The sequence below is a fragment of the Rhinatrema bivittatum genome, chromosome 1, assembly GCF_901001135.1.
Source record: "Rhinatrema bivittatum chromosome 1, aRhiBiv1.1, whole genome shotgun sequence".
NCBI lineage: Eukaryota > Metazoa > Chordata > Amphibia > Gymnophiona > Rhinatrematidae > Rhinatrema > Rhinatrema bivittatum.
The window spans coordinates 50,137,228-50,150,329 of record NC_042615.1 but is presented as its reverse complement, the minus strand read 5'-3'; the positions used below and the strand labels follow the sequence as shown (position 1 = coordinate 50,150,329).

General features: G+C 45.5%; 1 protein-coding gene across 3 annotated transcripts in view; it reads left to right on the top strand.

The window, feature by feature from the left end:
* PRMT9 (protein arginine methyltransferase 9) overlaps positions 1-13,102 on the top strand; it is an 86,488-nt gene that overhangs the window by 6,356 nt on the left and 67,030 nt on the right. For all 3 annotated transcript variants that reach the window (XM_029603911.1, XM_029603735.1, XM_029603824.1), the window contains exons 2-4: positions 6,371-6,590; positions 7,540-7,688; positions 9,353-9,589. In XM_029603911.1, the coding sequence (XP_029459771.1) occupies positions 6,405-6,590; positions 7,540-7,688; positions 9,353-9,589 (572 nt within the window). In that variant the 5' untranslated portion in view covers positions 6,371-6,404. The remainder of the gene's footprint in view (positions 1-6,370; positions 6,591-7,539; positions 7,689-9,352; positions 9,590-13,102) is intronic.

Genomic DNA, 13,102 nt, shown 5'->3' with positions numbered 1-13,102 from the left:
TAAAATCGCAGGCCTTAGTGAATCGCGCGGTACCGGGGGGGCCAGGCCAGGTACCGGGGGGGCCAGGCAGCGATGGCACCACTGCGGTGCCATCGCTGCCGGCCTTTGCAAACCAATAGCGCCACTGTGAAAGGTGGTGCTATTGGGCGTGTTTCTTCTTGTTGCCCTGGCTTTGAGTCCAGAAATTATACAGTGGCGATAAGGGTCCTTACCTTTTCGCCGTCAGCAATGTCTTCGCTGCGTCCACCCTGGTGCTGTGCCGACTCCACACCAACTCTGCCCCGGTCTAGCTATCGCACACGAAAAGTCCCTTTTCACGTGCGAAAGCTATAGAAAATGACCCCTTTTGTTTGCTAATGCCAGAAGTCTAAAATGTAAGATGGGAGAATTAGAGTGTATTTATTTTTTTGTCAGTTTTCTATACCGTCAATCTGCGTGTGTGTGTGTATATATATATATATATGTATATATATACACACACAATCTTAATAGTTTACACTACAATAAATATATAGCAGTGAATGATGATAAGACTTGATTGGCATCTCAGAGACATGGTGGAAAGAGGATAACTGATAGTATAGCGCTATTCCGGGGTAAAAATTATATCGCAATGATAGAGAGGAGCATCTTAGTGCAGGGTGGTGCTTTATGTCCGGGATGGCATAAAGTCCAACAGGATAAAGATCCTGCATGAGATTAAATGCACAATTGAATCTTTATGGGTAGAAATCCCTTGTGTGTAGGGGAAGATTATAGTGATAGGAGTATACTACCGTCTACCTGGCCAAAATGGTGAGAAGGACAATGAAATGTTAAGAGAAATTAGGGAAGCTAACTGAATTGGTAGTGCAGTAATAATGGGAGATTACAATCACCCTAAAATTGACTGGGTAAGTGAAACAGAGAGAGAAAAGTTCCTAGGTGGAATAAATGACAGTTTTATGGAGCAAGTGGTTCATAGACTGACGAGAGAGGGAGCAATTTTATATCTAGTTCTCAGTGGAGCACAGAATTTGGTGAGAGAGGTAACAGTGGTGGGGCCACTTGGCGATAGTGATCATAATAGGATCAAATTTGAATTAATGACTGGAAGGGAGACAGTAAGTAAATCCATGGCTCTAGCACTAAACTTTCAGAAGGGAAACTTTGATACAGTGAGAAAAATAGTTTAAAAAAAACCAAACAAACCTGAAAGCTGCAGCTACAAAGGTAAAAAGTGTGCAACAGGCAGTGGCATTGTTAGAAAATGCCATTCTAGAAGCACAGTCGAGATGTATTCCATGCATTAAGAAAGGTGCAAGGAAGGTCAAACGATTGCCAGCATGGCTAAAAACTAAGGTGAAAGAGGCTATTTTAGCCAAAAGATCTTCATTCAAAAATTGGAAGAAGGATCCAACAGAAGAAAATAGGATAAAGCATAAGCATTGGCAAGTTAAATGTAAGACATTGAAAACAAGTTGGCTGTAGAGGCAAAAACTCACAATAAAAACTTTAAAAAATATATCCGAAGCGAGGGAGTCGGTTGGATCGTTAGATGATCGAGGGCTTAAAGGGGCACTTAGGGAAGATAAGGCCATCACGGAAAGATTAAACTATTTCTTTGCTTCGGTGTTTACTGAAGAGGATGTTGGGGAGATACCCATTCCAGATATGGTTTTCAATGATAATATTTCAGTTGAACTGAACCAAATCACGGTGAACCAGAAAGATGTGGTAGGCCAGATTAAAACTGAAGAGTAGTAAATCACCTGGACTGGATGGTATACATCCCAGGGTTCTGAAAGAACTAAAAAATGAAATTTCAGACCTATTTCAATTAATTTGTAATCTATCATTAAAATCATCTGTTGTAAATCCATAGATTTAATTCTAAGCATAGTGCACAGTGTTGGAAGGGGTGTGGTCTGGAGGGCACATTCTTCCACATGTGGTGGTCCTGCAGCTATCTTCAGCGATTCTGGGCACAGGTTACTCAGTTAATAAGGGGCATCCTGAAGACGGAGGTTACCCTCACCCCTGAGCAAACGCTTCTAAACCTGCCCTATGATGTCCCAGTAGCCCAGGGGAAACTGTTGTCATTTATCCTCTCAGCGGCTAAATGCAAAATAGCCTTGGAGTGGAGGAAGACTGGCCACTTGTCGGTGGGGAAGGTATCCGCTAGATTAGGCAAGCTACACCTCATGCACGCACAGATGGGAAGCACTACACACAGAGACATGGCCCGGCGCCAGGGCCTCTGGAGACCGTTGGAGGCTTGGCAAGAGACAGGGGCAGGGGTTGATCTTGATATCTAATCAAATTGCTATTTTCTAGATCCTTACGTGGTGAACCGGCTAACTGACTTGGTACCATTGCTGTATAGCTCTTATAGATCTGTGGCTTGCTTTTCTACTGCTTGGCACACACTTCTGGGAGGGGGGGGGAGGGATGGGGATAGTCACATATTTTCACTCTCAATGTACGCGCTAACAGGCATTGTTATATACACTGGTTTTCTTTATTGTATCGTTTTGCTGTATGCACTGCCACATTTATGCTTATTCAATAAAAATATTAATAATAAAAAAAAAAAATCATCCGTTGTACCTGAAGATTGGAAGATGGCCAATGTAACCCCGCTATTTAAAAAGGGCTCCAGGGGTAATCTGGGAAAGTATAGATTGGTGAGCCTGACTTCAGTGCTGGGAAAAATTGTGTGGAAACTATTATAAAGAATAAAATCACAAAACGTTAGGTAGACATGGTTTATTGGGCCACAGCCAGTAGGGATTTACCCAAGGGAAGTCTTGCCTCACAAATCTACATTTTTTGAAGGGGTTAATAAACATGTGGATAAAGGTGAACTGGTAGATGTGGTGTATTTGGATTTTTAGAAGGCGTTTGACAAAGTCCCTCATGAGAGGCTCCTAAGAAACTAAAAATTCATGGGATAAGAGGCGATGTCCTTTTGTGGATTGCAAGCTTGTTAAAAGATAGGAAACAGAGAGTAGGATTAAATAGTCTGTTTTCACATGGAAAAAGGTAAACAGTAGAGTGTCTCAGGGATCTGTACTTGGATCGGTGCTTTTTAATATATTTATAAATGATCTGGAAAGGAATATGATGAATGAGGTGATCACATTTGTGGATGACACAAAATTATGCAGAACAGTTCGATTTCAAGCGGATTGTAATAAATTTCAGGAGGAGTCTGTGAGACTGGAAGATTGGGCTTCCAAATGGCAGATGAAATTTAATGTGGATAAGTGCAAAGTGATGCACATAGGGAAAAATAACCCATGGTATAGTTACACAATGTTAGGTTCTATCTTAGGAATTACCACACAGGAAAGAGAACTAGACATCATAGTGGATACTACATTGAAATTGTCTGCTCAGTGTGCTGTGGCAATCAAAAAAGCAAACAGAATGTTAGGAATTATTAGGAAGGGAATGGCAAATAAAACGATAGATGTCATAATGCCTCTGTATCACTCCATGCTAAGACCGCATCTTTGAATACTTGTTCTGGTCGCCGCATCTCAAAAAAGATATAGTTGCACTGGAGAAAGTGCAGAGAAGGGCTACCAAAATAAGGGGCATGGAATGGCTCCCCTATGAGGAAAGGCTAAAGAAATTAGGGCAACTGAGAAGAGACAACTGAGGGGGGGATATGATGGAGGTCTATAAAATCATGAAAGGACTTGAACAGGTTAATGTAAATCGGTTATTTACTCTCTCAGATAATAGAAGGCCTAGGGGTTACTCCATGAACTTAGCAAGTAGCACATTTAAAACCGAAGACAATTCTTTTACATTCAGTGCATAGTTAAGCTCTGGAATTCATTGCCAGAAGATGCGGTTACAGCAGTTAGTGTAACTGGGTTTAAAAAAGGTTTGGATAAGTTCCTAGCGGAGAAGTCCATTAATTTTTGTTAATCAGTAAGGAGTAGTAGCTTGAGATCTATTTAATGTTTGGGTACTTGCCAGGCACTTGTGACTTGGATTAGCCAGAGCAGGGATCCCAGCTGTAGGACCCTAGGTCTCAGAAACGTCTCTGTGTGGCCTTTGAAACATCGGGATAGATTCCGATTTTCATATTAAGAAAAAGCTCCTCTTGAGGTTTAAAATAAATCCTTAGGAGCTAGTCTGTAACCGGTCTTTTGGGGCTTGATGCGCAAAAGCATTTCCATGCATAAAATCTGGTTTTATGCACGTAAATTGGCTTTTGAAAATTATCCGGGGGTTTGTGCATGTCAGAGTATGAGCAGAAGGGAGTTTGCCTGTACTTTTCTGCTCGCTGAACGAAGGCATTGTGGAGGGGCAGGAAATTAAGGGTGGTGAAACCATTTCTGGGCATATTTTTTTTATGCCTGCTCCCAAACGGACATCTGCTGGGCAGGGGTGCGGGCATACCTGCTAAGTTTTGACAATTCAGTCCAGGGTCTGTATGCACTTTCTACAGGCAGACTTGGGCTGTTTATAAAATGACCTTCTTTGAGAACACCTCTGCTGATCTTACTGACCGCGCACCCAGCCTAACGCTTACATGAAATACGTGTATCCCTCCCACTCGCACAATACGAGTGCTGTTCTTGAGTTGTGATTCCAGCTGCGCCTGCTCTGCTGCCAGAGGCCAGCTGAAATTGAGCTCGGAGGCTAAGCCAGCAGAAGGAAACCGCTAGACCCAAAAACCTGCTTTGGCCACTGTTGAAGACAGGATATTGGGCTTGAATGCCCTTTGGTCTAATCGAGCATGGTACATCTTATGTTCTTAAGTTGTTGTGGGGAAGAAAAGAGATGGGGGCAAAGTGTTTTTTTTTATAATTTTTTCACCCCTGTTGACCTTCCATGCCAGCAGCTCATCCTGCTTTAGATCTTTCTTAAGCCATTGCTGTTATTGATTGGACTCTAACAAGGCATTTTCTGTTCATCTTGCTGCTGGCCTTTTCCTCATTTATACCCGTGGAACCGGGCTACATAAGTGCTGCAGGGGAAGGATTGAGCTTGAAGGGTGGACAGGCTTTTATGTTTTTTTTTGCCCTTGGATTATGCTGACCTCACTCTTTGAGAATGCTCTGTATGTTGTCTTCGACCACATCTGGGTGGTGGTGTTGGAGCAATATGACAGACTTTCAGATATTTCAGGCTATGTCATCCTTTTCAAACTCAGGATAACATATCAGGAATATACCTCAGCTTCCCAAAAGGCTGTTCACCTCTGTCTCTAAGTGGGAGAGTCGAACCCCCAGTGTGAATATTTTCATAAGTGAATACTCCTTGTGTGTCTCCCATGGATGCATACACCAAGCAATTTTGGAATCCAACAGAATGAAACATAACATAACCAGAAAAAAATGGTGTGCTGTATGACCAATCACTTGTCAGCAAGTCAAATGTCGTCTGCTTTCTGTGTGTGTATTTTAAGAAGGAGGAAGAGGCACATGCTTTGAATTCACCTTTAAAATCCTTTTGAGAATTGTGCTGCTGCCATATTTGTTGGAACATGGTAAACTTTAACCTTATAGCTGGATGAAGTGTAAAAACTGGTGAGTCACTACAGGGCTAACTCCTGAGGGATACTGATGCCGGAGTAGAAACATACAGCAGGTTGTGCTGCAGCATTAGCTTAGTCCAGGGGTGGCCAGCTCTGGTCCTCATGAACCACAATAAATAAACAGGTCTGGTTTTCAGGGTATCCTTAATGAATGTGCATGAGGTAGATTTGCATGCATTGCCTCTCTTGTATGCACATAACTCGTACGTATTCATTGTGGATATCCTGAAAACCCGACCTGCCTGTGGTTCTTGAGGCCCAGAGTTGGTCACGCCTGGCCTGCTCTTAGTAACCACAGTCAATGACAGCAGATAAAGAACAAAAAGGCCCATCCAGTCTGTCTAGCAAAGTGTTTAGGGTTGTAACTTGCACTCCGTATGGGTTACACCCATGACTTCTTTTTAGAGTTGTTACTTGTGGATTTACCCCCGTGCCTTCTGTTTAGGGTTATAACTGCCATTCTGTATGGGTTACGCCAATGCTTTTCTGTTTACGGTTGTAACTGCAGTCACGTTAGCCCAGTGCTTCTTTGCCATCCTCTTGCAACTGGGAATCCTTTTGTGTTTATCCCATGCCCTTTTGAATTTTGTCACAGTCATTTCTGGATTTGAATGTTGGCACTGACAAAGTCTTTCTGTTCTGTCCTGTAGCACCACCTCTTGTAGTGATTGCTACGTAGCTATTTGCAAGTAATCTAGTCCTCAGTATTGCGGTGTTTGGTTTTGTGAGCTGCACATGCGTGTTCTGTTGGTCTGTACAGGAAACGTTCTGTAAGGTAACATCTGGACAATCTTTTTGCTTCTTTCTCTCACGCCTTGTTCTTTGGACCAGCTAGCACATTGCGCAGTTGGGAGCTTTGCGCAGAATGTTCAGCGCCAGAGGTACAGCGCGGCCCACTCGGAGGCGGGAACAGAAAGCCGGCCGAAGCCAGCTGGTTTCCCGATCGCTTCAGAGCGCTCAGCACTGTCTGGAGAATCGGGATTTTGGAACAGCTTATGCCCATTATCTGCTTGTTCTAAACCTCGCCCCCGAGTTGAGAAATGACCTCAAGGTGAGCGTTTTATATAATCCCATTCATGGTATGGCTGGCACCCAACATATCAGCAGCAGATTTTAGGGTGAGGGTTTTTAGGTTTCTTTTGGGAGATGCTGGTAAAGGATGACATATTTAAAGCCTCACTGAAATGTGTTGGACTGAAAACTTTTTTTTTTAGCAGGACAGAACAAAATCATTGGCCATTCTTTGTTAACCAACTTGAACCAAAACGCCTGGTTCTGAATGGGGGGGGGCTGGCAAAAGCTGTGGTAGCTCCTTCCGGTCAGAGCCGGTCTTCAGAAAGGATTTTGGAGGCTCTTATTCCAGTTCAGTAATTTTGCATTACTGAAGCAAGGCCCTCTGCTAAGGGCCTACTAACTCCTTTCTGTGGCCCAGCATTTAAAACCCCAGGAAATTTCAGCACAGAGCTTCAGACAGAAATGAGTGCAATTTTAAAAGTATGTTTGGACTGTGAACATGTCAACTGGTAACACTTTAATAGTTTAAAATGTGTATTTTTTTTTCAAATGCTATTTCTCTCCTTCCCCCTGTCTGTGGTGAGAGCTGAGAACCCCAGGATTAGCTGGTGCAGATGTCTGAGGTTGGAGTAGTACCCTGAACCCAGTATAGTGGGACTTAGCTTCTGTGCTGGGTGCAGGATCAGAAAGGCGCTGCCCTGCGGCTGCAAATGCTTGAGGGAAGCCATGGCTGATGGCTCCGTGGGCTGGACTCGGCATAAGACTGAACAAGGGAAGTTTAAAATCCAGCACGTGGCAGAGTTTCAGTGCTTGGAGCAGAAATTTCCACTTGCTCGTCCCCATTAGTCTGGTGTCGCTCTGGGAAGACTTCGCGGCACTCACTGGGGATCAGGAGACTGGTGGCCGGGCTCCAGCTGGCAGTCTGGGCTGAGCATCCCATATTTTGATATTGCCAAACTAGTCTTTTTGTGTGTGTGTGTGCCCAGGAAATGTTTCAGTTTACCCTCTTCAAGTGGGCGGAAGAACTGGCAGCTCTTGGTCGGACTCGAGATGTCTTGGACTGTTACGAGCAGGCGCTGGAGCTGTTTCCCACTGCCGAGGTGATCTGTAATAGCATGGGGGAGCACCTCTTCAGGTCAGTACTACCCGGGCCCAGTTTTATATTGGAGTAGAGGGATTTGCATTGTAGAAAATGCCTAAACTAACTTGTGTAATGCAGGAATTAGTTTGGGGAAAATGTATGGGCAGGTGCCTTCTTTCACAGTAACCTCTCTAGTGCAGCCCTCCATTTTCATACTCCCCCCAAAGAATCACACGCTCAGCCAGCAATGGTACCCTGCCAATACAGTCTCCAAACAGCAGATGCCAAAGCAGCATGCCAGGCAGATGCCACTGGAGCAGAGACCCAGAGAAGGTGCCATGATGGACCTTTACATATATGTAGGAAATACTGACTGGTTCTCTTCTACCAACTGCATCTGGTCCTCTGGCTCTTCATATCTCCGAGGGGCCTCTGCCATCTCCACTGCTATTCCCTGGAGAAAGGAGGCCCCAGACTGGGATGCAGTGCCTTCTGGTCTGAGAAACATTTATGAAAACAAAAATGCTCTGTAGTGAACTGTGTCCAAGATGTATAAAGCAACGGATTAGTCTAGCAGAAAGACTTGCTGTCGCCCTAGCACACACACTGGAGCCATGAGCAACATGTGCAGACCCTGTCTTTCTCACGTAGAAAGTTAGGAGAAAACATGCCAGACTTACTGGAGTTGGCAGGAAGACCTGCCAGTGGTAGCTCTTTGTCCTAATACTCGTCCTGGAGTATTAGATGTCGGGAGGGCAGTGAGCATGAAATACCTACAGGTTTGTTTTATTCATTCATTCATCTAATTACATTTTATAGACCACCTTTCCATGATATCCGTGCTCCAGCTTTATACTGTCCTGTGCCCCACCCCCAGGGGGCCGCGTTACCAACTTTTGGGACTATGTCTGTATTGTCTAGTTACAGCTGATTGGGTCCTAACTAGAGAACCTTGGAGAAGGGGCAAGAAAAGTGAGTGGCAGCGGTTACTTTTCAGCCTCCAGATGTGACTGTTTGCATGTGCATTGCATGATTACATCCATTAGGAGATCCTTGGAGCAACCTATCCTAGAAGGCACTATCCCAGTGTGTGTAACGGATGCATCCTGGAGGATGGCAGGGTGTTTGCAGAAGTGGGGTACATCAAGGCAGGACCCCCTCCCCCCCCCCCCCTCTATTCTGCTAGGACAGCTGGGGATGCAGTGATAGTGCTCCTGTGTATGGCAGATAAGGCTCCAGTGCCCCTAGACTTGTTGTCCTGTGTTGATGAGTGGTAGGAGGTTGGGAGATTAAACCGTGATGACAACGCGGAGGCTGAGAATTGCCATGGCTACTTGCAGTTCTCAGCCTCTGGCATTATAGTGACCCCTCCTTTATAACAAATGGATAAAGAGCCAACTTCTGTTATAAAGGGAGGAGATGTCACTGCCTGCTGTAAGATTTACTTCCCTGGACTTCAGTTTATGTATTGGGGCCACTCTACTTATCAAGGTAAAGTTGAGCTACATTAAATGTTAACTTTTTTTTCTTTATGAAAAAAATCTCACGCCATAAGGCAATGATTGTGAAAACCTTTGTACTTGCGGGGTTCACTGATGAACATTTTAAGGATTGCCAGTGTGTTCTTCATGCCGGTTTTCACTTCCCAGCAGATCTGTGAATGGCCGCCCCCCCCCCCCCCCCCACTGACTCTCTGTCCTCTTCTGCTGCTGCTGTAGGATGGGCTTCAGAGATGAAGCGGCCGGCTACTTCTACAAAGCCCTGAAACTGAACCCTGACTTTGCGGAGGCCAAAGAGAATTTTTACCGGGTCGCCAACTGGCTGGTGGAGAGGTGGCATTTCACCATGCTTAACGACAGCAGGAGGAATCGGATGTACTGGAGCGCCATCCGGAAGGCCGTGCAAGGCGGGTGTCGCAGTGTCCTGGACATCGGGGCAGGGACAGGAATACTCAGGTACGGTATGGCTGAAATGGTTAGCAGGGACAGAGCTCTGTGCACTGTGTACGCTTAAGAGACCTCAGGCTGAAAAGTGAGCAGGATAACCAAAGGCAGCCTGCAGTGCAGGAATGTAAGCAGACTGACCCTAGGCCAATTATTGCTCTTAACTGTGCTGCAGTTATGTGCATCTATAGGTTCTGATACCTTATTATTACAGAAGTCATTTGCTTTTCTATTTGCCATTCCCTGTACATACCCTGATCTTGGCCTCAAATTCTATCTTTATGCAGATGACGTACAAATCGTAATACCCATCCAAGGCTGTCTATCTCACACCCTTGAATTCTGGGGAAATTGCCTCTCAGCTATAAACACCCTACTCACAAAACTCCACTTAGCGTTAAACACCTCCAAAACCGAACTGCTTCTCATCTCTCAACACTTACCCATCAATTCCTCTCTCGCTAATGATCCCGCCTACAAAACACTCCAACCCCAACATTGTGCCAGAAACCTTGGGGTTCAGATCGACCAGCAATTGAACCTAAAAAGACACATCCATACAATCCTCAAGGAGGGTTTCTACAAACTCAACGTCATGAAGAAACCTAAGCCTTTACTTCTTGCGAATGACTTCCGTACGGTTATCCAGGCCACCCTCTCTTCAAAAATGGATTATTGCAACTCCCTCTTCCTTGGCCTACCCCTGTCCTCCCTAAAACCCCTCCAAGTTCTGCAGAATGCAATATCCAGAACCATTTCTAACACACGCAAATACGACCACATCTCTCCTGTACTGAAAGACCTTCACTTGCTTCCTGTCCCCTCCTGTATCATCTTTAAAAGCCTCACCATTATTCACAAAGCCATCTACACACACAACTCGAACTGGCTTGATGACCCCCTCCGCCTCCTATGCTCCAAGCGACCCTCCAGGTGCCGTCCCTAAAGAAGGCACACCTCACCTCCACGAGAGATCGGGCCCTTTCCATTGCTGGCCCAATGCATTGGAACTCTCTACCGACCCACCTTAGGCTAGAAACTTGCCCTGCGAAATTTAGATCCTTATTAAAGACGTGGCTTTTTAAACAAGCCTTCCCCCACATCACTTAACAGCCCCTGTATTGTTTCCTCCTGCTGAAATATTGCCCTGTATATAATCGCTCCCTCTCAAGTATTGTCCATAGCTGTATTAATTTGTACATAGCCGTTTCTTTTATGACAATTTTATAACTGCTCATGTTGCCCGTTGCGAGTTTGCTCTTGTTTTTCCTCCCTTGCTTTTACTTAATTGTATCCCTTTCCCCTTTCATTATAATTTCCGTCCTATAAGTTCACTGTAAACCGATATGATGTCCCCACTAATATCGGTATAGAAGACTTTCTAAATAAATAAATAAATAAATCGGTCCAGACTCCTGAGTTTTGCATCCCTGCCAGCAGATGGAGTCAGAGAAAGTTTTACTGCCACTGCCACATAATCGCGTGTGCCACCTGCAGTTCCTCAGTATTTTTCTGTCTCCAGCAGATGGTAGATGGTGCAAAACCTGCAATTCTGCAGTCAGGAGACTGGTGTGGATTTTTTGAGCCTTCCTCCCAGGGGTTTTTGGGTCCTAGTGGGTCCTTCCCTGTGTGGATGAGCTGGGGGTTGGTGACCCTTTTGTACGCTTGGTCCTATCTTCCATGGGGTATAAATGTGGTGGTCCAGATCCCTCCCCCTCATGTGGCAGCTACAGGCTCAGGGCAGCTGTTTTCTTTTAGTGGTCCCTTTTTTAATTTGGCTGATTTTGCCTTTCTTTTTTCTGCTGGCAGCTCTGTGTTCCATTCTCGGGAGTAGGTATTGATAGTTTGGTAAAGTTTGACAAAAAAAAAAAAAGGAACAGCAGAGGAAACAAGAGACCGGGGTAAGTTGAAGGGACGGCTCCCTGTCTTTGTGATCTTGGTGGCCGGGTAGGTTTTAGGGCTTTCCCGTGGTGTTAGCGGGCCCTGGCGCATTGCGAGAGAGTTTTCCCACAAGGAGTATTATGGTGCCTGGCTCTGTGGGCCGCGCATGTGGCGTGGCTCGTGCGTACCTGAACCACTTTGGTTCATGTTCCGGCTGCTTGCCAGGTGGTGAGGGGTTCGTCCAGTGGCCCAGTGCCCACAAATAAGAGGAGAGTCTCTCCTGCATGCCGGGGTTCAGATCGGGTTGGGGCCCCTGTTTGTCGGTGCAGGAATGGCGGTCATTTTGAATTATCCTGCCGCTCTTGCCACGTCGCCGGTGGAGTGGGGTGGAGGAATTTCCCCTGAGGCTTTCCCCAGCTTGTTTGAGCTCTGGGGAGGAGCAGGAGGGAGCAGATGGGGTTGATGCTCCCATTCTGCCTGTTTCTGGGTCCCTTCAGCTGGAGGCTGGTGTCTCCAGGCCTCTTCCTGCCGATTTTTGTTCTGCTGTTGCATGAGGCCTATTTAGCACAGCAGGAAACCAATGTGGCAGGGCTGGGGACCCGGGCTCAACCTTCCAAGGGGTCTGGAGATCGGAGCCAGACCAGGGCGGTCTCAGAGAAAGCGACCTTTTTAATGGTTCAGCGTTTGTTGGGCCCTGCTGTGACTCCCAGGTAGCAGGGGGTGCCTCTGTCGCTGGACCAGGGAGTTGATCCGGATGCGGCCAGCACAACCCTGGGGGAGGTTCTGGAGGAGATCCCAGTATTTGAGGGTGAAAGAAACATAAGAAATTGCCGTGCTGGGTCAGACCAAGGGTCCATCAAGCCCAGCATCCTGTTTCCAACAGAGGCCAAACCAGGCCACAAGAACCTGGCAAGTACCCAAACACCAAGAAGATCCCATACTACTGATGCAATTAATAGCAGCGGCTATTAAACTGAAGAGTAGTAAATCACCTGGACCGGATGGTATACACCCCAGGGTTCTGAAGGAACTCAAAAATGAGATTTCAGACCTATTAGTAAAAATTTGTAACCTATCATTAAAATCATCCATTGTACCTGAAGACTGGAGGATAGCAAATGTAACCCCAATATTTAAAAAGGGCTCCAGGGGCGATCCGGGAAACTACAGACCGGTTAACCTGACTTCAGTGCCAGGAAAAATAGTGGAAAGTGTTCTAAGCATCAAAATCACAGAACATACAGAAAGACATGGTTTAATGGAACAAAGTCAGCATGGCTTTACCCAGGGCAAGTCTTGCCTCACAAATCTGCTTCACATTTTGAAGGGGTTAATAAACATGTGGATAAAGGTGAACCTGTAGATGTAGTATACTTGGATTTTCAAAAGGCGTTTGATAAAGTTCCTCATGAGAGGCTTCAAGGAAAAGTAAAAAGTCATGGGATAGGTGGCGATGTCCTTTCGTGGATTACAAACTGGCTAAGAGACAGGAAACAGAGAGTAGGATTAAATGGACAATTTTCTCAGTGGAAGGGAGTGGGCATTGGAGTGCCTCAGGGATCTGTATTGGGACCCTTACTTTTCAATATATTTATAAATGATCTGGAAAGAAACACGACAAGTGAGGTAATCAAATTTGCAGAT